We start from the raw sequence: 23,614 nt of genomic DNA, 5'->3' as shown, positions 1-23,614 counted from the left end.
GAAGCGTTTTAGATTTTTTATTTTTTTCATATTGCGGTTAAAATAATTATGTGAACTAGACCTGCTCTATTAGAAAATAATGAAGTTAACAGAGTTAAAAACTAATTTTGAGTTCATAAATTAAAAATTAATTAAATTACCAAATCAACAAAAATCCACTTGCACCATTTTTTTTAGTTGAAGTAAGTAAAACATGGCGGAAGAAGGTTACGATGTTGAAGCAGTCAGCGATACTTCACATGATATGTATTGTGTTATTTGTTTGAAGTTGATGAGAAATGCAATACAGATGAATTGTGGCCATGGAATGTGTGACGCTTGTTTTCATAAGTTGGTTAAATATGCTAAAGAGAGGTATTCGTACATTTATATTCTGCTAAAGAGAGGTATTCGTACATTTATATTCTGCTAAAGAGAGGTATTTGTACATTTATATTCTGCTAAAGAGAGGTATTCGTACATTTATATTCTGCTAAAGAGAGGTATTCGTACATTTATATTCTGCAATTCTTCTTAATTTATTTTTAAAGTTAATTTCATAGGTTTAGTATTTCCTTAATTTGCATTTGCATTTAGAAAAGTTTCTTTGGTTTGTCCATCTTGTCGAAAGGAAATTATTGAAAACAAGGCAAGTTAATTTCTGAGACAAAATATTTTTGAACGTCATTCCCATTTTAATTTTCCTACATCTTTTTAATAATAAATTTTATTCCAATGAGAAAAATAAATTTTGATGCCTTCTTAACTTTAATTTTGGATTGATGTGTTAGTGATGGACTTTACAAAAAAGAATTGAAAAAAACTCCAGATATAGAGAGAAAAGTGTGTCCGAGGATCATACGAAATTGTATTTTTGCATGATGAATTGCCTAAGTGCAAAGTAAAAAGTTTAACTTACGTTTGAGAGAGTCAAATAATAAGAAACAATATGATCAAATCTTACTATATATATAATCTCATTAAACACTTTCTTACATTTATTTCAATATACTTTTGCAATGGATATCATTAACGTAATTAAGGGTTGCTTTCAAGCATTTTGAATTGTTTTAGAGGTTTGCCTATATTAGACATGCTTTTACACATTCACAATAAATATTCATGCAACAATTTCACAGCAATCAAATACCTTATTCGACTGCTTAAATACCTTATCTCAACTAGAGATAAATGTACATTTTTGTAGTATTTCAGAAACAAAAAACACTATTCTATTGAGTGTATAATTTTTGTTAGATACACTTAAAGGGATCCTTTTAGTAAGAAATTATTTATTTATTACAAATAATTACAATTTAATTAAAATTTTAATAAACTTAGCTCAAAGAAAATGAAAATTAATAAAGAAAAGACCGTATAAAGTAAAACTGTCTTGTCAAAGACTTTGAGCCACGCGAGACTCAATGTTTGACTGAATAGAAGAGACTAAATAAAATAAAACTTTATATTCTGGCATCTACACAGGCAAGATCAACCTGGTGTGCAACCTAGGTGTGCAACTTGGTATTCAAGGATCTGGAACCTCTCAGGCTAAGAAAACCAGATTTCATTATCCGAAAGGAGAGTTTAAGTCTCTTCTTCGTGATATTGTTCGCCGGATTTCTCTCCTTTTATGACAGGGATTCTTTTATGCAAAACTAATTTGTGAAAGAATGCTGAATATTTTTTTATTCAAGAAAAAAGGATTTTTTCCATATTTGCAAATAATTAAAGTTTGTAAAAAATACGTACAAGTTCTTTTTTCTTTTCAAGCTCCTTACCAACTAAAAAAATCATATTAGTACTTGCTGTATATCTCATTACTAAAATTCTTGCAGCCTAAATTCTGCGTTTTTCTCTAGTCAAAACTAATTTTCAATTTTAATTGAGTTTATGTGAACTGTAAACACCTGAATTTAGGTGAACCGTAAATTCAGGTTTACGTAAATTTAGTTAATTTATGTGAACTATGAATACCGTGTAACTTCGAAATTGTCGTAGGTTTTAGATACACCAACATGCTCCCTACTGGCTTCTTAATTCTGTTGGGTTAAATATCCCGGACAAGGTTTTCATATTTTTACAGTATATTTATTTTCTTGCAAGTTTTATTAACATCAACGTTGTGTCACGGTGGTATTTTAGTTATGTCGTTTTAATCTTCAGGTATATATAGAGAAGTATCAAAAGTAGGCTTTTCTTCGTTTTAAAAAAATGAACAAATTTATTGGGTATTGCAATAAAGGATCTCTTTAAGATGTCTAGAGACTGTATTATCAAGTTATATATTGGAGGTAATCATTGAGTACTTTGACTTCCTTCAACATGTGAAATAAAATTTTGTTGTTTCCAGGTGTTTCAAGTACCAATGTTTGATCGTATCATTTTGGCGTTGCAAGTAAAATGTGAAAACTCAAAGATGGGATGTGATTGGATTGGTGAATTGGGAGATATGGAGGTACAAGGTTGTGTTTATTACTTTTGTTCATGTTTTTATCCTGTGATTTTGATGCTGGAGATTCCTAGTAACTATTTTTGTTGGAAATTTAAATTCGTTCGTGATGATGAGTATAAAATGGGCACTAACATGCACAGCCAATAATTCACTTTTATAAATGATGTATTTGAAGTGCATTGCAAGAAAATAATGGGGAAGGAATGAGATCCAATTATTTAATGTGTTTTTTTAATGCAAGATATTTCATGCCTTTAAATTTGACTTTAATCTGTGAAAACGCATTCAGGCGTTTTGGAAACTTGTATATTCAAAAAAATAATCCAAATTTTGCTTTTCTTTTCTGTACATTTTACATATGACTATTAATTCAGAAAATGTTTTACAATCATTTTAAACTTAATAAACTGCTATCAACTTTATATATTTACTTGGTATCTTTGCTTCTGTTATTTGATTGACTGTTTATAATAATGGATATCTTTATTTCTTGTAGTATGGTGAATTCTTTATCTTTTACTGCGGGAATGTTTTATCTGAAGTAAATGTGTTTTGATGTTTCTTACCTAGATACACAAAGCTGCAAATTGTAACTTTCAAGCTCGAGCTCAGGCTATCGCAAACATTAAAATTGTAAGGACCATTACCTCTTTGATCTTTAACCATACTAGTGTGTTTGTTTTATGTGTTACTGCTAACTTATCATAGGAGACCTGTCCCAATATTATACCTAAACACAAATCAAAAGGAGCTGATATTTGTGGAACAGAAGGTAAATTTTATATCATCCGACCAGATATTGGTTACTATCTTCGCTCATCGAACTTCAATCAAGGAACCGATCTTGTCACCTACAAATTGCATGATCGTTGTAAGGGAGAGCACTATTTATCAACTGGTGGAAAATTTTACCTTATTCAAGGTGATAAGTATCGTCGTGTTACCAACATGAATTTGGACAAAGGTTCAACTTCTTATTCTCTTCATCCTAACTGCAAAGGTGGTGATGTGTATTTGTGTGCAGGTGATCAATTTGTTATCATTTCCTTTGAAACTGAAATTTGTCACGTCACGTCTAATATGAATAACGATGATAAAGCTTACGACATTGCCATTCCCGAAGATATCAGAGATGCATTGTATCATTGGGGTGGTAGAGATAAGAGTTATTGTTTAAAGCAGTCTGGTGCCGAAGTTGAATATTGTAGATATAAAGGATTTGATGGGAAGAAAGAAGATAGTTATCCGGTTCATCACAATGTGATGTGTTTTATTCCTGGTGGATTGGCTGTTGCTTTTGGTGCATCTGTTGCATTCTGGAAATGTATCCATTCAGAGAAGAATGAAACAAATTCATCCAGATTATGGTCAAGTATGCTAGATCGCAAGGATGGATTTCATTATGAAATGTTAGGATTGGATGATTTTGGATTTGATCTTTGTTCGAAAGCAGTGCGAATTCAATTTTTAGATGATTTTAAAGATGACGAATTCATCACAAATTTTCTCAATAAAAATAGTTGGCATGGAATGAAACGAGTGAAAGAATCAGTTCGTGTCCGCATACATGCTGGAGATGAAATTCATGTCTGGCAATATGTTGTTGGATTTAAAAATGTTACTGATCTTTTCTTTACCCCCTTTGTAACAATTACTGATAACAATGAGATTCCAACACAGCAAGCTTTGTACGAATTATAGATTAAACAGTTGGTTGTTCGTGACGCGTATTTATTTTGGTCTTCTGTAGAACAAAGTATCTTCACTGGATCTATATTCATAGAAGTTCTTTCTTGTTCAAGCAAGTTCACACGTTTTAGAATTTGTTATTTTTATTTATCATAGATTCCGTTGTCTTCTGATAGATAAGTGAAAGCAAATTTAAGTTATGAAATAAATTTTTGTTCTTTTTATCTCTGAAAAAGTTATTACCATGGGTATTTATTTAGTGTTATCGTTTATTTCATATTTATATTTTTACGAAGTGGAAATATTTTACTGTGTATATAAGATTTCTATAAGAGTGAATGACCACGTTTAATACTTTTTTCTAAATTGTCACTTTTGTTTGTATCGTCATTGTTGGTAAAATCTGATGTCTTGCACATTAGATTAAACAGATCTATAATGATCCGCTTTTTTGTGTGTGTTTTCGATCATCGAAAAGAAAGACACAATCACACATGGACTTTTTTGTAGACAAATTTTTCCCCTTCTCTTGTTTTTTTGATTTGTAAGGTCAAAACTGTTAATTTTTTAGTTACACATCTGTTTTCAGAATGTGATTGCTTCGTCTAAAAAATTATATTAAAACAGAACCTTAAGGACTAAAAAGTTATGTGAAAATTTGAAATTATTTTGTAAAAACAAGTCTTCTGGTGTATGTTAGGTTTTCGATTTCCATATTTTTTAAAAATGTTATAATTTTCTCTAGTGGTTGAGAAAATTGCAAAAGAAAATTGTTTATGTTTTTTACAATGTAATTTTTGAGTATTTTCAAACTTTTCTTCCAACTATTAATTTGTAATCCAAGTTTTAAAGTAATGTATCCAGCTTTGAGAACTAACAAAGAAATGCAGATATTTTTTAAATAGGATTTTTGATGAAATTTGTACACATCAAACCGAAACTAGTTGTAATTTTAAAATATTTTAAGAAGAATAAAGAGTATGTATGTGTTTGTTTTCACAGTCTTTTTTTCTGAATTCTTATTGTTTTTAGGATTATATTCATTTTATGTTTAGCGTGAATGTTTGTGTCAAAATGTTTGTTCGTTTTTCTATTTTATTTTGTTTTTCGCCCAATTTTAGGTATTTAAATTTTTATATCATCCTTTCCGAAATCATCAAAAATGTTTTTTATAAGTCAAGGATAAACAAGTAACCAATCCGTGCATATTTTAAGAACTTTGAAATCTAATTAACATGACTAAACACAAAGTAAGGCTCCTTTTTTTACAGAAACAAATCCTTTTTACATTTGTGAGGCTTAAGAAAATATTGAAAGTGTGGAAAAATATGCAAACGCAACACAATCGTAAGACGTAGAAATTGTTTGCAAATCCTGTACTATATTTCTTTCTTACAGTTATAATATAAAATATAGCGTAAAATCGAATAATTGAAAATAAGTATGGACAGTGCAGTAAAACAAGAAGAAATAATGGAAGGTTATGATGTGGAGGTTGCTGGTGATGTATTTAAAGATGCATATTGTATTATCTGTTTGAAGTTGATGCGTGATGCTATTCAGATGAACTGTGGACATGGAATGTGTAAAGCATGTTTTCATGCATTGACCGAATCATGCAGACAAAGGTGGAAAGAATAACCTTTTTAAACACTGTTGCACTTTAAAAATGAAAAACATTGGTAGATAGTAAAAGTTCAATGATCTTTACCTTATTTGTTGTTACAGAAACATTGAGTTGGTTTGTCCATCGTGTCGACAAAATGTCAATAAGGATCAAGTGAGTGGTTTAATTAAAACTAAATAATGCTTGTGTTGTAAACGACTTTAGGAGTCCCCAACACAAAAAGTGTGAAACTTCGAAGTTCTGTTTGTCAAAGAGCTGCCGAAAAGTGGAGAAAATCTAGAATCAGAATAATTTTTTCGCATAAAGTCTTTTCTACACCCCTACTTTTAAAACTTGTTGGGACCTTGTTTAAGGATTTAATTATTAAAAAATTAAAAAAAAAGAACTCTAAAATTTGTGACAGAACATGCAAAAAAATCGAAATCCTAAAATTGAAAAAATGCCGATAGGTAAGAAAAATTTTAATAATAAAACACCAGACACTAAATTTTTCTAAATCTGATTTTTGTCAGGCAATACTATATAGAAAGAAAGTACACTAATTTAATAACTTTGTTTTCTTATCAGTATTATTGTGTGAAAACAACGAAGACACAAAAAACAATAATTTTACATTAAATGGTAATTTCTTCAAATAAAAGTATAATATAGAAATTATTTTTGACAGAAATTATGTTCAAGGACCTCTCAATATCTGGTAAAAAATTTGGGTTTCATATTTGTTTTTAAATATTCTTTTTTCATCAGGTATTTCACAACTCAATGCTTGATAGAATCATAGCTGCAATAAAAGTGAAATGTACAAATAATCAACTTGGTTGTGAATGGAATGGAGAATTGCAGATGATGGAGGTGCGCGTTTTTTATTGGTTTACCATTGTGTTTATTAGAAAAGTGGTTGATTGAACAACACAACCTTTATTTATCATTAGGATCATCAATTCGGCTTTAAGTATCACACGCGACTTTTATTTGTAATTCTTTTGGAGTGAAGTCAAAGCAAAGAGAAATAAATTTTAAATTATTTACATGATAAGTTTTTATCATTAGGATCATCAGTCTACTTGCAAATATCAAATGGTAGAATGTCCGTTTGATGGATGTAATGAAGAAATGCAAAGACAAGCATTACATAAACACAAATCAATTTGTGAATATAGAGTAATACAATGTGATTATTGTACTGAATCATTTCTTCCAAATGAACTTCAAGTTAGTGGTTATAAAATTCTTATGTTTACATTGTTCTATTTTAAGGTATTTCTGAACAATGTTCTTATTGTTTTACTACCTTCTATCCAATGATAACTGTCTCTGTAATCTAACATTTTAGAATCATTTTGAAGTTTGTGAATATTATCCTGTTACATGTTCAAATCATCTGTGTTCAGAATTGGTTCCAAAGTGCAAGGTTTGTTGATTTGTCCCTAAGTTAGCTAATGCTGCAAGAAATTCTTTTATCCTGAAAGTAAATGTTATTATAGGTTTATTTTACTTGCTTTCAGATTGAAAATCATCTTTTAAAAGATTGTTTATACCAACTCATTGATTGTTCATTCCATTCAATTGGCTGCTCTGTAAAGGTAACGAATTATACTATTTGTTATTGCTGACTGATTTTAAATTGAGCATAAGGTAATCTTCAGAATTTTCATCTGAACAAGATACCATGTATTTGTGTTTACTACTGAAAAGCACCAACACAAACGTGTAAGGTCATGGTAATTGGTTTTTCAGTTAAGTATAATTGACTAATGCAACCATTTATATTACCCTTTTCCTATTATTAACTCCTTTGCGTGTTGTTTACAGTTATGTTAATTTTTGTTGAACTTTTTTGAATTTTTAATTTTCAAAGTTTTAGAAATAATTTTAAACTGTTGCTATTGTGGTCATTTTTTAAACTTTAGGGGTCTTGTTAGTAATACTTTATGTGATGTTCCAGGAGCTTTTTCTTTTTTACTTTCTTTTTTCTTTGTTGCGCTGACTTACTAAAATGTAACACGCTTTCACCATTAAGCAAGTAACTGACACAATGTGTAAGGTCGTGTTAATTGTTTTTTATTGTTTAAGTATAATTAACTAATGCAATCATTTGTCAGTTAAAACAAATTATTATATTAACCCTCTTCATGCTTGAGTTTGTAGAAATCCTGAAATTTTGTTATTTTTCGCAACTTTTATCGAGCTGTAATTTTCTAGAAATTGCATTAGTTACATATTATTTTCTCGATAGAGAAGAGTTCAGGATTTTTACAATCTACTCAGTCCTTAGGCTATAATTTTAGAGTACCCTCCTTTGTAACTGGTAAAACAAAATAATTATGTTAATTCGTACTGAATCACCCTATTATGAAATGGAAATTACAAGTAGAATTTTTTTTCTGTTCTTGAACATTCTGTTTCTTGGAAAATTTTCTTAAAGTGAAAAAATAGCTGTTAAAGTGCCCAGTGAAGGGGGCTGTAAAATTACTTCTTGTTCGAAACCATACTTTCTGCAAAAAATAAAAATGAAATAAAGAATTGAAACTTGCTATATCATCATTTTAAGTTAGTTTGGTAAATTTGAGTTAAAAATTATTTTTACTATTATCACACGTCATTAAATTGCCTACAAAATGAAAAAGTTGTATTTTTTATATTTACACCTGTAAATATATCCTAGATAGAACACATAATATCTACTTTGTAGATATGTATATATTTACGTTTTTAATGTATATTTTACCGAACACAATATACCGTAATGCTTCAATTAAACGCCTTGAGAAAGTGTTTCAAAAGAGAGGCATCTATATGAGGAAAACATTTGTTCCGAAATCACCCGCCTTGTTTAATGTTTTTTTTCATAACTTTCTATATGTTATTGAGCTATAAATGTCAAATAGCCTTTAGGAGATATTACGTTGTGTTTGCCATTTTTATTGTGACTATATTCCATGCAAAAGTATAAATCTTTTATGAATCTTAAATTTGAGGTAATTTTGTCGCATTTCGATATATTTTAAGACGGTATTGGGAAAAATGCTTTCATTAATGTTTTTTCAGACCAAGTGTTAATTATAGGTTTGGACAATACTTTGATAAGTTTTATATCCAGCGAAATTTAACTGTAAAATTACAGAGGGCGTGAATCAACCACCCCTACATCATCCAAAATTAACGACCTTTCAAAAAGCTTAGCAAGAACAGAATAAAGGAAATTAGTTATAACAGCTTCATCATTAACAAATATTAAATGTTAAAAGTGGACATTTACTTAAATTCCATAGTGCGTATGAATAAATTCCGAAAATTGACTGAGAATCTGTTCTTTCCCGGTTTTCGGGCAACATTTAAAAAAATCGGGTATTCACATTCACAACGTGACCGAAATTCTAAAAAATATTCCTCTTACGAAAAAAAGTTTGAAGTCCTAAGGATAATCGTAACGAAAATTATTCTATTTTCCCGATTAAAGAATTTCATAGAGATTTTAAGAGGTAGTTTCGAGTGATAGCCAATATCAAAAGCTCTCCGCGATGTGGAACCTATATATTTGGCATCAGGTGCCTAATAGATTAATCTGAAAACTCAGTAAGTATCACTGGAAATTAAAAAAAGGTTGCGAAGCATTCTTGCAAGTTGCAAGCAAAATTTGTTCATCAAGAACAAGAGGCGGGAATGCTTGGTGGAGGATTTCCTGAGATTAAAATATTAAAAAACTCACACATGCTAATTTAGCTAAACTGAATACAAAAGTTTTGAAAAACATGAAATTTGGGAAAAGTTTTTTATGTGGTTTCACATCCCAAAAGGCCTTTCGAGAGTAGTTCTGTTGAGTTCACAAAAGTGCAGTTGTTAGAAGATAACTTGTAACTTATGTAAAAACGGAAAAAAAATCACACATATGCGCCTGTACTATTCATAAATTAACTATACTACATTATTGTAAAGTTCATGAAACACAACGCAAAAACATAGGGTTAGACGCGTAAAGAAAATGACGAAGCCTTAAAGGGCCTTAATATAAAGTTTTTCTATGCGCGATTAACAGGCTAAAGAGAACATTAGAGGTTTTATGTCCAACCTTTATCTCCCAAAACAAAAATTACCTTAACGGTCGTCACCATTACTGAACCAAAGCCCACATGGTGTAAAACTTATTAAGATGTTCCAGTGTTAAAAAAATTTAAGAAACATGCGAAAATAGTTAAACAAAGTAAAAGTTTGAAACTATTTTTGTTTTGTTTTGCCATCACAAAATCACTTCCACTACATTATTGTGCGTAATCATTTGTTCCCACAGAATGAGACCAATATAAAATTCTTTGAGATAAAATACACAAAAATAAATAAGATATGTGTTTTTAATTACCTTAGATATCTATTTACGTTAGGTCTGTAAAATATACTTCAAGTTAGCCGATGGTCGTTTTTTTCACTGCTTTATTTTACTTTTAAAGTTTTTCTCTTCAGGCAAACGGAAAATTGGAAAATAAGGGAGGGGGACGAAAGAGCGAATACAAACCCAACTTATTGGCATTTTTAGCTAACTTTTATTACAGCTTCTCGGTCCAAACTTATTTGTTCTAGTACACAAAAAAATAACCTTTTGTGAAAAATAAGTGTTATATTTCCTTATACTGACTTTATATGATTTAAATTCTGTTGAAATTTGTGAGAATCTCGATATTTCTCTTGGTATACTGTGCGTAACAAACGTGTGCCACAATTTCGCTTTGCAATAATAATGCAGCAAACCAAAAAAGTATTATTAGAAAAAGTGCAAACATGTTGGCCTAGCTAATTCTTGACCAAATTGAGTCCTTTTTTAGAGATCATAAATTTTTTTATCTACCAACCATATTTAGCACAAATTATTTTAAATGGACAAAAGACATCTCTTCCTTGCTGTGTCTGATTTTCTTTAAAAAAGACTCTCAACTTTTTGAGCTTCGTGGTGGCATCACACTAATTTGCTCATAACATAAGAATTGGCTTTTAGGTTATAGCGTTTTTTTTTTGCTTACTTTAATTCTGTATATGTTTATCTGTTTCAGGTCTTACGTAAAGATTTGAATCAACATTTGATCGAGTGCAACCAACAACACATGTTGTTCTTGTTACAAGATTCTCATTTGAAGAATAAAATGATTGAACAATTACAAAATGAAAACAAAATGATTAGATTAGAAGCTGCTGAAAGTGATCACAAATTGCTCACAAAGATTGAAGCATTAGAAAATAACATCACTTCTGTGAGAGAAGAAGTTGAGGTGACTAACAGAAAATTGAATGAATACAAAGAACAATATAAAAATATCATCTCAAAGTTAAAAAACATTGAACAGAAATTTCAAACATTAACTTGTCTTACTCCAGATGAATTAACCGGACTTTTTCCAGATACAACAAATAAAAAAAGTAACCAAATAAATGTCCAAAGTGAAGTTGTAAATGGGCAGTTAAATCTAGTGCAAAAAGTTAGCATGGTTACTGAGACATTCCATCTGACACGGGAACAGGAAATTGAAAGTGCATTAAAACTTTTTCAAATTTCTCACAAACAGTATCTTGATGAGTGTTCTTCAAGGGAACTTTCAAGTCTTTCTGGTGCTTCAGAAACTGTAAAAAGTGGATTAGCGTTGCCTGTAACATACTGGGATATCTTTATGGATACCTTAACACAAAATTCTAAAGTTTTTAATTTTCAAAAAATGTCAACAATATCGGAGTTATGTGATCTTTTAAAAAGTCCGCAATGCAGTGCTCGTTCCATGTTTGGAACAAAGAACTATTTTGAGAGAAATAATTGCGTTTATGTTAGATGTAAATATTCTGATGTGGCTGGCCAGTGTAAAGAAATAAAAACCACTAATCACAAAATTTTAATAAAGAATCACCATTCGACGATATATGTCAGAGATAAAAAAATGAAAGAGGCATACTTAATTAGTAGAACTCGTGAAAAAGTAAAATTAAGTCCTGATGACGAGGGTGATCATGGCAGTTCGGTGTATGATAGTTTAGTATATCATAAATACATCGTAAATGATTGGTTTTTATTAGAAATTATGTACTAATATTTTTAACTATTGTGACATGATGAGTAACAATTTAAAAAAAAAACTTTTGTTATGTGTTGTTTCTGTATATTAACATGATATTTTTGCTGTTTTTTTATTACGTAATACTTTTATATATATCGTTGTATTATTTCTTGTAAGTAATAATGTTTTTAAATATGGGAAAGGATTTGACAAAGCTTTGTATAGAATAAACTCGCTATTGCTCAGTGCGGGTACCACGTGATTATAAAAATGTATTTAGTAATCGTATTGACTTGAAAGTCTAAAGTTTCGATTCTTAATTTGTTTCTGGCTAAATAGCACAGGATGCAGTAGAATTAAATTTAAAGTATTGATCTGTCTATTAAAATTAGTATTACATTTATATTGTAACTCTTTTAAGTAGGTAATTTTTTTTGTACTATGCTTGTAGCTTTGTTTTCAGTGTAATCACAATGTTTTTGTAAATTTCTATATCGCTATGAATTATATGAAATTGTTTAATTAAACATGCGAAAGTGCTTGCGGTCACATTTTTATAGATTACTTGTCACACTGGTAATTCATCATCATGGGGATAGGATTGACTTTTAATTTTGGTGTAATTACGTAATTGCCCCCTGTTGTGACGTAAGGAAAGACAAAATATAATTGAATTTTTTAGGTAATAATGAAAAATGTCGCAGTTAAAGTACGCTATGATTTAAATAGTGAAAGTACCTGTAATATGTACAAAAATAACGTAATTATAAAAAACATTAATTTTATAAAAAAAACTTTAATTTTTGCATATATGAATATTTACTTCAGATATTTTACCCCCTATTCACGACTGGCTAACCGCTGGAAAATTCAAAAACTAATTTTAGAATTGCAAAGTTAGGAAAAGTCACAAAATTTCAGGTTATAACAGTGAGTACAAAAAAAGATATTTAAAACAACCCGGCTGTCACTTTGCTAATAAGGTTAGTTTGAGCCTCCATCGAAGCCGTGTTAAATGAGCTATATCAACCATACTATTTGATACAGGCTTCATATTCTATATATTATATATGGATTCTTAAATAGATAAGGTTTGTTACAAAGGGCAGTTTGTAGAAGCAATTATGCAACTAAATTGTCAGGTCCATGCTTGTTTGTTTTTGTCGTTCAAGTAAATTGTGCTAGTAGTAAATTGTAAATTTAACAGTCTTTCTTATTAAGTGTGATGGTATGATTTTCATGTATTAGCTATTTATATATGTCGACGGTCATTTTTAATATGTTCTTGCCAGTTGACAGTGTTATCCTGGAATTATTTTTTTGGTTATTTTGACTCATGGTATTATCAATTATACTTCTGTTTTGGAAGTTTTACTTGTTTTTTATTTTTAACCACCCTTTTGTGGAGCTGCAATTCACTTTAATCTTTACTGTATTATGTTGGTATATTCTGGTATGTATGGAATATTTTATGATGTTGCGGTATGATTGGGTTAACATATTCATGTGTTAAGAATATGAAAATATAGTGTAATGCAAGCAGATAGGGCATAAATAGAACAGAGGATGGTGGTGATGATCAAAAACAACCTTAATCTCCATGGTGCAAGTGCTATTTTTTTAATCCATTTTATGCTGAAAACAGTAAATGAGATGACAAATTATGAAGATCAACATTGGTGAATACATGTACATGGAAAGTATTGATAAACCTTCCTTGAGGCTGGCGTTTTTTTCATTTTTTTCAGCTAGAATAAATATTTTGTTAAAACAAAATGTAGCACTGTTGTAAGTTAAAGTTCACATACAAAATTAAATTTAAAAATTTTGCAGATAAAAATGTAGCCACGAAAACAGATGTTTTTATCTAACGTTAAAATAAGAAACTTTTTAACAAATGTGACGTCATTTTTGATCCCAAGGGATGATTTTGGAATAAATTTGAATCTCTCCAGAGCAAAGCAATAATAAAATTTTATCGCGTGGCTTATTTCAAGATAATAAAAAAGGTAAAAAAAATTGTTTGACAAGTTTAATAACAATTTGATAACATAGAAGAAAATTCTAGGAGATATATTTTACTTTTCCTGTTACAGACGGATGAGGTATGGACACAGTTAAGTTTGTTCTGCAAAAGCAACAGAACTAGCATGTGCTTAATTCAAATAACTTCAAAGCTGAAGTGACTGAGAACAAACTGAATGAATGCAAGGAATAATATGAAAATGTCATCAAAAGTTAAGAAATATTGAACAAAAATTTTAAACATTAACATGTCTTACTCCAGATGAATTAACTGAAAGTTTTTCTAAAAAACTTAAAGGGTGTGAAAAGAATGGAGCATTGGGGAAGCAAATTGAAGATTGCGAGCTTGAAAATGAAAGGGAAAAAGATTAAGTTATCTTATGTGCAGAAATATTTGGTAGTCAAGGCAATGCTTTAGATTTCATTGTTGATCTATTTAACATTTCATACAAAAAAAGATCTAAAGAGTGGACCTCACAGGAATTAGCGATTATATCTGGTGTTTCGCAAAGTTTAAAAGGCAAAGTGAATTTGCCATTAACATATTGGGATAGTGTTATTGAAACATTGAAACGAAGTTCCAAAGTTGCGAACTTTCAACAAATTTCAAAAAGAGAGCAATTTTGTAATTACTTGAAATGTTTTCAAGGGAGAAACATTGAACGTTTTGGAAACGAAAATAATATTGTCCAGGTAAAAAATCGCGTGTACATTAAATATCGATATTCTGATTTGACTGATTTTTATAACAACATTAAAATTGGTGATCGTAAGTACTATGTGAAGGTGCAATACAAATGTATAGATGTGGCTGGTAACGGAATAAAGGATGTATGTTTAATAAATAGATTTGGCAAAACAACTAAATTACGCTGTTCTAAAAACATGCAGGAGTATCAAAGTAGTACTTACGTCAAATTAAAAGAAGAAGAGTACTTTGTAAATGATTTTTTTCTGTTAGAAATTATTCACTGCCATTATAAGAAATTATTTATCCTTCCTAATGTGACGACATTAGAAACAGTTATTTAAATATAAATGTGACTAAACTTCGATACTGTCGCACAAAATGTGAACTGATCCATACTTTTTTAAAGTCATTTATAACATCACTTTTCAAATATCATGATTTCTGAAGACTCTTGTCACTCGGCGAAAAGCTTCTTCTATAAGCATAAACGCAATATCTTATAAAGTTTATAATAAATGTCTTAAGATAAATAACGTGCTGTTTAATGTTATTACGTGTTTTTTCAAAAATTGCGTCACCCCTATTCAATTGCGTTGCGCTGGGGAAGTTTATATATTCCCAAATCAAAAACTCCTGTCGAGTGTAATATTAAAGACTTTTGAGCTATTTCACAACTACATGTCGAAGAGAAGATTTTATTTAGCCTTGTTTCACGGCGATTAGAGGCTTTTATAATTCATAATAAAAAATTCATAAATACGTCGATTCAAAAAGGTTGTATTTATACCCAGGAACCTTCTTTATAAATAAGGTTCCTGGGTGTTGGGTAAACACGTCTATGGTATGACCTGTGCTCAAAGAGGACCCGTGCAAATAGGATAAAACTAGCAAATGCTGCAATTCCTCACAAATTCCTTTTTATTTGCGCGAGAAAGGCATTGAGTTTCTCAGAGTTAAGTCGTACTATGTTTCTTTCTATAGCAAATCGTTTTTTGTCTGCACCGAGCAACATGCACATCTGCGGTAATTTTTGCACGCACACTCCGCATTATATTGTTCCTTACTGCTATTAAAGTCCATCCTTAAATACACTCTTGCAGCGCGCGCAGGAATTTGTTACATCTGAAAACGTGCCCATGCCTTTAGTTAGAGCTTTTATGAATATGGAAATACCATATTCTTTCTCCGGAGTTGAAGGTCTCCTTACCAGGTGCGTTACTTCTTCAAAATGGGCAAACATAAGTTTATGTATTCGTAAGTCAAGGAGCATAATTTTTGTAAGAGGTAGATCTGTTTTCTGTATCCACTCGTCTTCTCTAACCGATTTTTCTCTATATATTCCATCAATTTATTCATCCCCAGTTCGTTTTCTCGTTGTCCAAGCCAATTAAGACTCTGCAATTACAAAATTTTTAAAAAAAATAAGTGAACATTGCAAGGACCCTTTTGTCTCCAATAGTGCACCTGTTTTAAAAGCTGGTTTGTCGAAAGTGGAAAGGCAGTATAAACGGCAGAAGCAGAAATAAGAACTACCTTAAGGAAAGATAGAAGACAAAAATGCGGATTTTGGTCAACATTCGCAATCTCTAGAAAAAGTACGCAATTTCCTTTCTTCCGCAATTTCTAGAAAAAGTACGCAGTTCGCAATCTTTTTGTCTGCAATTACAAGAAATGATAAAATAAAATTTGCAATCTAATTTTGTTGATTTCAATAAAAAGGCGAGTTTTTTCTGCCATTGTTTTGTTATAGGGAAAACCCCTCAATTATTTGCATGAAAATTTTTTTTCAATCATTGCAATCTCATGATTGTATCACTAATTCGAAATTTTTAGTTCCGCCATTTTTTCTTGCGCAAACTTTTCCTTATTAAGGTACATCTGTAATGGTAACTCCTTAATATGATAGATCACAACGAAATCAGCCGCAGGTTTGGCGTCATCACCATGAAAGCATCATTCTGCATTTGGAATGCCCGAGATTCACCACAGTGAAAACAAGAGCCTAATTTCTTCTCCTAAAAACCATGTTAGAACTGTAGTCAAAGTTTAATTTTAATTGGCGCACCTGTTGAACTGATCAATCAGTCTCGTGAATTTGGTCTTCCAAGTTAATTTACCAACTAGTAAACTAGTAAACAAGTCTGTGAAATGCATAACTTAATCAACATCACGTTTTAATCAAAATTTTGTGTTGTTTATAAAAAAGCGGCCACATTTAAAAGACACGGGCTCGTTAAATCACCAACGTTTATTTTTTATGCTCACTTAACATTCTATTAACATGATTCAATAAAGCAACTAAATTTTGTCTATTCTTTTACTTTCTCTATTTTCGCGCTTTTTTCTGGTTTTAAAAGTTGACTTTTCAAACGAAAACTTTTGCAGCCTGATATGTGCAACGAAAAACTAAGTAAGAAATTTATCCTATTATCTTCAGACAAGGAATAGGAAGTAAAATGGAAGGCAGAATGGAACAATAACGCTTGCACTTTTAACAAACGTTTTATTTGCAACTGGGAAATGAAACAAACCAGAATAATAATCCATGGTTTACTTCAGGTTATATTTTCTTGATCTTAGGTCACGTCTTGAATATGGTGCAAACTTTTTTGTTATTTCTCGCTTAGCAGTTATTGCGGTAATGATCAATCCATACAGTACATACACATGCGCTCCTGCTCCTACATTCTTTTGCAACAACAATTACAGTCTGTGAGCACAAACATTTGTTGAAATTGTTTAAGGGTATTTATCTCGTATATCTAATATGGCTGCCCAGAATATAAATTTACTGGTTTCAAAAAATATGCAAAGATGTATACACAAGAAAGAAACAACTATGGTACAAATTTATTACCTCGCATGAAGTATACCTGGAATAACCGAGTTCAGGATAGATATTTTTCATTGAAAACATTCAGCCAAATATATTTATTTTTCAGTGAAGATTGTAGACAACAAATACCTTTTGTTTCCAAAAACTAAATAAAATCAATGTTTCACGGTGTAAAATATTCAAACATCACATGAGCTGTTCGCTTAGGGATATATCATTCTACTATTAATTAATCCGTATCCCTAATTCTTAGATTTGAAGTTTAATGGGCTACTCATATGAATTATCTACAAATGAAATATTTAAGTAAATATTTTGTTGAAGATAAAGAAACACACAACTTGGTTGATAAAATGTTTATTTCAATACACAGAATAAAATAGTAAAAACACCACAAAAAAAGTGAGTATGTTGCGAATAAAGAACTATACGGTTTTTGCATTTCTGGACTGAAACTCAACAGAAAGTTCTAAATATTTTCAATTGTGTTAACTTAGTCAAAACGAGGCTAGTACACGTTTAGATTGAACTGCTTTATTTGTTATCAAGTTTAAAACATAATGTTGAGCATCCCTTTTATACAATAAAATGACAAAAATTTAAAATAGACATTTCTTATAAATTCAAAAACTGAACAAAAATTTTTTAATGAATACCTACGATTCCAAGTGACCAAGTTTTAGAAATTATTGTGAAAGCTAAATATCATTAGGTCAGACATTTTAATTTTTGTAGCATTGGTAACTGTTTGTCTTCGTTTTCACAACATATAAAACACGTGAAATATTTTTAAGTCGTTGTCTCCTTCAAAACAGGAAACTCTTGAATAATTTCTGTTGGCATGTCTATGCATACATCCATTGGGTTACTTGAAAAACGTCTTAAAACTCGTTCGTTTACTGACAGAGTTGATGAGGGACCGCTCTGGTAACCATGCGACTCAGATACGCTTGAACAATCGTCCAAATACCTGGTTTTCTCAAAGATTTCCGCAGAACAATCCGGCGTGTTCAACTCTTTATATGTATCATGTAATGTGCTTAAATCAATCCGGTTTATATTCTGTCCAATGTGAATTCCAGTAAATACAGGTTTAAACCGGTGTCCCCATAAGATTTCCGTTGGCCGGTAGGAAGTAAGAGCTTGAGTAGAGTTACCCGTTGTTGGAACGGTTCCTTCTAGAATCGGAATAACCTCAAACTCAGATTGATCAAGTTGAACTTTAGACATGCTGTAAAACGGGCTGTTTTCATCAATCACATGGATGACAGTGATAGGGAATAGCGGAAATAATCTCATCGTATATTCGAATTGTTGAAGATCGATCGTCAATTTCAGGTCGGCCATATCGATAGGTATAAACTCACCTTCTTCTGTGAGTTTGGGTCGGATAATAACAGCACGCATATTTGTATCCAGAAGACGGCGGTGTCGCAAATCCACGTAGCGGAACATCATACATAAATTACCGTCGCGAAGGGTTATGACGGCACGTTTTGAAAACATTGTCGTCTTGCCGCGATTTTTGGGTCGTGATAATTTTGCGAATAAAAGTCCAAGCATAGCACAGTTAATAAACATGCCGATGATAGTCTGAATGACCAGAAGTAGAACACCTTCGGGACAGTTCGGTGTAACTGCACGGCCACCGTAACCGATTGTGGTTTGTGTTTCTATGGAAAATAAAAACGCACTGACCCATGAGTCAACATTGTCAATACAAGTCTGATTGTCATGAATGTAAAATATTATATACCAAACTGTTCCAAAAATTACCCAAGAAATAAGAAAACTGAGTGTAAACATGAGGCTGATGTAACGCCATTTTAAATCCATCAGTGTATGAAAGATGTCCTTTAAATATCGCGAGTTTAATCCAGGAATATTTACGTATTTTATATCGACAAAACCGTCTTTCGTTACGAGTCGTTTCGATTTTGAGCTAATCGAAACGTTTGATTCAAACGAATCCATCGAAAGGAGTCGTTGTCGTTTATAGGCGAGTAGTTCTCTCACTCCTTCTAAGTTTTTGAGTCGATTCTCGCTCACGCAACTATCATTTCTGATGTGAGTATTTGTGTAACATTCTTCTTCTGCTCCGAAAGTGTTGCGTATTTGTTTGATACTCGCTTCTTCATCTCTGAAGGCTTTGTCTTGGTTCGCGAAACATTTATTTTCACTGCAAATCAATGTATTTTTTACCATGTTTTCACACACAGCGACAATTATTTGATACAAATCTTCCAGTTAATACTCCTTTTAGTTAAAGGTATGTCTAAAAGCGAAGATAAGATCTACATAATTCTAGTTTAAATTTAGATTTAAAAAGATTTTTATGTGAGCAAAGATCAATACAAGTGAAATTCTACAGTGGAAGTAAAAAGTTAAAAAAATTGAAATAACTTATGTGACCGTGGATTAGTTTTTATAGAATAATTACCCGAGTTTCCTAATTACTTAATGCCCTAGTGAATTAAAAAATCATTTTGGAAATAGTATTTAAAAACTAATTTCAATGAAACGAAAAAAAAAATTCTGGTGAACTAAGATTAATTCGAATGTTGTAATTTTGTTTGAAAATGTAAGCAGAAGAAACAGTTTTCTATCTCATACAGAAACTGTTTTATCAAAACTTTCCAAAGAGCAGTTTACAGTTAAAATGACAATTTGTCAGGGAGAAGTTTTACACGTGATAAGCATGTAATATCCAGGAATTCTTTACTTTCTGAAGAAGTTAAAATTTCCTTTTTCTGTTCCAAATTCATAATTTCTGAAACTTGAGTGCTCTAACTTCTTAGCGAAAAAGTCTAAGTAGAGTATAACACAGTGGAGAAGGTGTTCTAATCAAATTGTCTGTGAAAATACATCGAATAATTATAAATATTTTATTATTTTAGAAATTGGCGTTCTAAGCGAACACAAGTACACCTCAATTTCGGTAAATCAGAAGGAATTTGTCCCATAAGTATTATTTTCAACGAACTCTTTGAAAATGGACATACTGATAAAAATATTTATCAAATGCAAGAAACACAAAAAAGTCGTGGATACTTTTATTTGCAACGAGTGAAAATTTTCGCGTCAAATAATTTTGATTTACGACATGAAGCTTTAGAAGGAGTAGCCGTATCATATTTTAATACTACTAGTCGGTGATCGGTGGAAAAATCCACGAATTCGCCCGTTCTTTTTATACCACATTGCGTAGGTCCCGCTACTTGCGGTACCATTTGCGTAACAGACTATTATGAAAATCTTTTTCTATCAGGATACAGAGCATCTAAATTTCTTTACAGGTGCGATAATTTACCGCTCATAATTACTGCTACAATTGAAGGAGATATACACAACCTGTGTTCTGGGTTTGAGAATAACGTTACAAGATTCAGTAGAGAATGGTAGATTTAATCACGAAATGAGAACTTCTATATTAAGAAATATGTAGAGAAGTTTTACGAACACAACTAATTTTTATTTGGTTGTATTTGTCAAATATTTAACACAAGTTGCAGGCTTCATGCAGCTTTATGTCTAAAAAAATATTTCTGAATGTAGTACGCAAAATTTAAAAGAAGGGGAAGAATAACTAATTTAAGTGAGAACAGTGAAAAAAAGATGTCGTTTTATCTATAAAAAATATTGACATCACACCTTTTGCGAATTTCGCATCCAATTTGAAATAATGAATCACTAATATGCGGTAATGTATTATAGTTGTACGAGTACACAAAGACGGAAGTAGATTAATATCTCCTTAAAACCACCTTATCATGCATCTCAAAAAAATATGTGGATATGTTAACATCGCTTTAGCAGCACAAAATAATGTAATATTGGGCCAATAAATAAAGATAGTTTCAGAATTGTATTTTTCGACCGTGTTAAAAGTTTAAAATCCATGCTAACTCTTGTGAATGAAAAAAGAAATTAACACTCAATGGTGTTGTATATAATACAAGACATGAAACGAATTTCAAGACTAGATATATTATCTTGAGAAGTCAGACTCTACCGATGAATTAACGGTTTTCTTACCTTGCAGAGGACTTTTTTAATAACTTTGTAAAGAAATGTTTCAAAAAATACTGTTTTGATTATAAATAAATAGAGAATATAAATATAAATATATATAACAACGACGAACAATATGAAGCGTTGTGTAGCGATTATTTAACCAACACAAAGTCTCCACTCACTTTATATAAAAAAAAATGTTACTTAAAATCGCTACACACTAGTCTCATAACAAAAACTTTCTTAAAGTGACAAACCAAATTATTCTTCAATCAATTTCCATAGCTTGCTTTTAACAATACATCAGCATAAATGTCTTTTTAATCAGTAAGTGATACTTCAAGCGTGTCTTTAAATCGCATTGAAATGACTGAAATGTATCTCCTGGGGGGAAATGATGGAAATCAAAAACAACTAAATGTATATTTCAAAACTGCACAACTTCAATCGTATTTTTATTGCTTGTAACAATAGATACTGATTTTGTTATTATTGTTGTTATTTCCCCATAGGAAAAAATGTTTTTTAAAAATTAAAATGAAATTTAACATAAAATTGAATTTCAGTTTTTACAAAATGAGATTTTATGTTAAAACTTATAATTTAGGTGGAGTGATGCAATTTTAGGCTGTGCTTATTCAGTGTTATTTTTAAATAAGTTTCAACATAAAATATTCTTATTGTTTTTTTTCGATGTTGTACGCCACAATGGGTTATATTAACTTCCTTATTACGAACAAACTAAAGAATGTGACTAGGTACGCATATTTGATGTATTCATCCCCCCGTCTTATTTTGGCTACTAATTAAGACTGGGCAACTTCAAAAGCCGTTCTCAGCTTCAATACTCTATAAATGAAAAAAATCGACTAGTTGGGATACAGTTTTTGCAGAGAAGTAGCGTGATCATCAGCTTTCTTTCAAACATTCTATATTCCTGTTTCGAAATATAATAAAAATAATAACAGTGAAAATGCATTTTTGTGAAATGTAGTTTTTTCCTAAACCATGCGTTAAAACATTTAGTTCGTCACATGTACCCCAATTAAAGTTATTCGTGTTTCGTTATACTTTTAATAAAGTTGTTTTTAATTTTCTCTTGTCATTTTGTTATGAAATATATTAATAATTCATTCATCAATACATGGTGAAAAAAAACCCAGACATAAACAAGCTGGTTCCAAAATCTTTTTAACACTATTAACGCTAACACGTGCATCGTATCACAGCTCGTTTTAAACCCTGGTTCACATAGGCAACGTAAACATGAAAAGGCTATTTGCACATGTAAGAATACGTTTTATTAATTCAACATCGGTGTTGTTTAACATTTTAATTTCTTAGAATGATTGCGGTGCTATAGTCGCAAAACTCGCCCCAAAAAATACAATAATTTAAGCCAGTAAGACCAGTAGAAATTTTTAAGGTGATGGCGTCCAATTTATGTGAAATCTTAATCAAATCAATTAGTTTTGTTCCCTGTTACTGATGTATAATATTTGTCACATATATTTACTTATGTATTATTTGCTTCGTCACTTTTCGCACCAAATTTGGCACATGAATCATTTAGGCAGCCAATTAAAATGCACCAATTTTACTGGGTGTATTGTTTGTTTCCACTGACCCAACGATCATCGTGTGGTTAACAAATTTTATCAAACATATTTCAGAAATGAAATAAGCGTCCTTCTGATGATAGCTTTAGTTGTTTCAGACATGTGGTGTTTTGACAGATAATTGTCTGCTGTTAGTGGATTTGACTTTAGAATAACCTCTTCAACTTTTACTAATGAAAACTAGTGTTTTCGTGACTTCGTGCCGCAATGAAAGGACTTTACACATTCTTCGACTTTTGTATTGAGAATAAATTGATAAGCACAAAGTTACGAAGACGCTTTTAAATAACAAGTCACAATATCCTATGTTAAAACCATGCAATGTTAGCTAAAATCATGGAAAAAAATTCACTACGATAATACGCGTTTGCACATCTTCAGGACCTACATTGCCACCATCGCTACACAAAGCTGAGAGAAAATGTTTTACCAACCTTACCACGTGTGTTTGAAGCCATTGTAGCATGCAACATCGTCCATCTTTTGCTTATTTATTAACGTTTTCTATAGAAGACATGATAGTTGTGTGGCTGGTCCTGCAGCTGAACGTTTTTACCCTGCGATTCCACAGCAAGGTACTATAACCTCCCTATTAGATAGAAAGCGTTTCTTTTCAATATAAGATATTCAATGTTACAAGAATTGGC

The 23,614-nt window shown here is 31.0% G+C and overlaps 3 protein-coding genes across 4 annotated transcripts; 2 read left to right on the top strand and 1 right to left on the bottom strand.

Annotated features, from left to right (window-relative positions):
* Positions 1-43: 43 nt before the first annotated feature.
* LOC130628608 (uncharacterized) lies at positions 44-5,120 on the top strand. Of its 2 annotated transcripts, none has more exons than XM_057441590.1 (5): positions 44-354; positions 577-628; positions 2,333-2,437; positions 3,005-3,067; positions 3,143-5,120. In XM_057441590.1, the coding sequence occupies exons 1-5, from the start codon at positions 194-196 to the stop codon at positions 4,133-4,135; spliced, it is 1,374 nt and encodes a 457-aa protein (XP_057297573.1). In that variant the 5' UTR covers positions 44-193; the 3' UTR covers positions 4,136-5,120. The 2 variants fall into 2 exon arrangements, with proteins under 2 accessions (XP_057297573.1, XP_057297580.1); XM_057441597.1 differs by having other exon boundaries at positions 212-482.
* A 155-nt stretch (positions 5,121-5,275) lies between these two features.
* Positions 5,276-13,150, top strand: LOC130628600 (TNF receptor-associated factor 6-like). Its single transcript, XM_057441578.1, has 7 exons — positions 5,276-5,751; positions 5,852-5,903; positions 6,498-6,602; positions 6,801-6,962; positions 7,084-7,161; positions 7,256-7,333; positions 10,793-13,150. Exons 1-7 carry the CDS (start codon positions 5,567-5,569, stop codon positions 11,813-11,815), a joined length of 1,683 nt encoding a protein of 560 aa, XP_057297561.1. The 5' UTR covers positions 5,276-5,566; the 3' UTR covers positions 11,816-13,150.
* Positions 13,151-17,676: 4,526 nt separating this feature from the next.
* LOC130628579 (G protein-activated inward rectifier potassium channel 4-like) lies at positions 17,677-19,609 on the bottom strand. Its single transcript, XM_057441544.1, has one exon. It carries the CDS (start codon positions 19,537-19,539, stop codon positions 18,124-18,126), a length of 1,416 nt encoding a protein of 471 aa, XP_057297527.1. The 5' UTR covers positions 19,540-19,609; the 3' UTR covers positions 17,677-18,123.
* Between the last annotated feature and the right edge of the window lie 4,005 nt (positions 19,610-23,614).

This window comes from Hydractinia symbiolongicarpus, chromosome 2, assembly GCF_029227915.1.
Source record: "Hydractinia symbiolongicarpus strain clone_291-10 chromosome 2, HSymV2.1, whole genome shotgun sequence".
In the NCBI taxonomy this organism is placed as follows: domain Eukaryota; kingdom Metazoa; phylum Cnidaria; class Hydrozoa; order Anthoathecata; family Hydractiniidae; genus Hydractinia; species Hydractinia symbiolongicarpus.
The sequence above is the reverse complement of the archived record's forward strand: the minus strand, read 5'-3'. Positions and strand labels throughout refer to the sequence as shown.

Excerpts from the sequence above, each read along its gene's own strand:
- LOC130628600 (XM_057441578.1), top strand. The coding sequence starts at position 5,567 with ATGGACAGTGCAGTAAAACAAGAAGAAATAATGGAAGGTTATGATGTG. Across the intron at positions 5,904-6,497 it reads AAAATGTCAATAAGGATCAA|GTATTTCACAACTCAATGCT; the intron begins GTGAGTGGTTTA and ends TTTTTTCATCAG. Across the intron at positions 7,162-7,255 it reads AATTGGTTCCAAAGTGCAAG|ATTGAAAATCATCTTTTAAA; the intron begins GTTTGTTGATTT and ends ACTTGCTTTCAG.
- LOC130628608 (XM_057441590.1), top strand. The coding sequence starts at position 194 with ATGGCGGAAGAAGGTTACGATGTTGAAGCAGTCAGCGATACTTCACAT. Across the intron at positions 2,438-3,004 it reads GTGAATTGGGAGATATGGAG|ATACACAAAGCTGCAAATTG; the intron begins GTACAAGGTTGT and ends TTTCTTACCTAG. Across the intron at positions 3,068-3,142 it reads CTATCGCAAACATTAAAATT|GAGACCTGTCCCAATATTAT; the intron begins GTAAGGACCATT and ends AACTTATCATAG.
- LOC130628579 (XM_057441544.1), bottom strand. The coding sequence starts at position 19,539 with ATGGTAAAAAATACATTGATTTGCAGTGAAAATAAATGTTTCGCGAAC.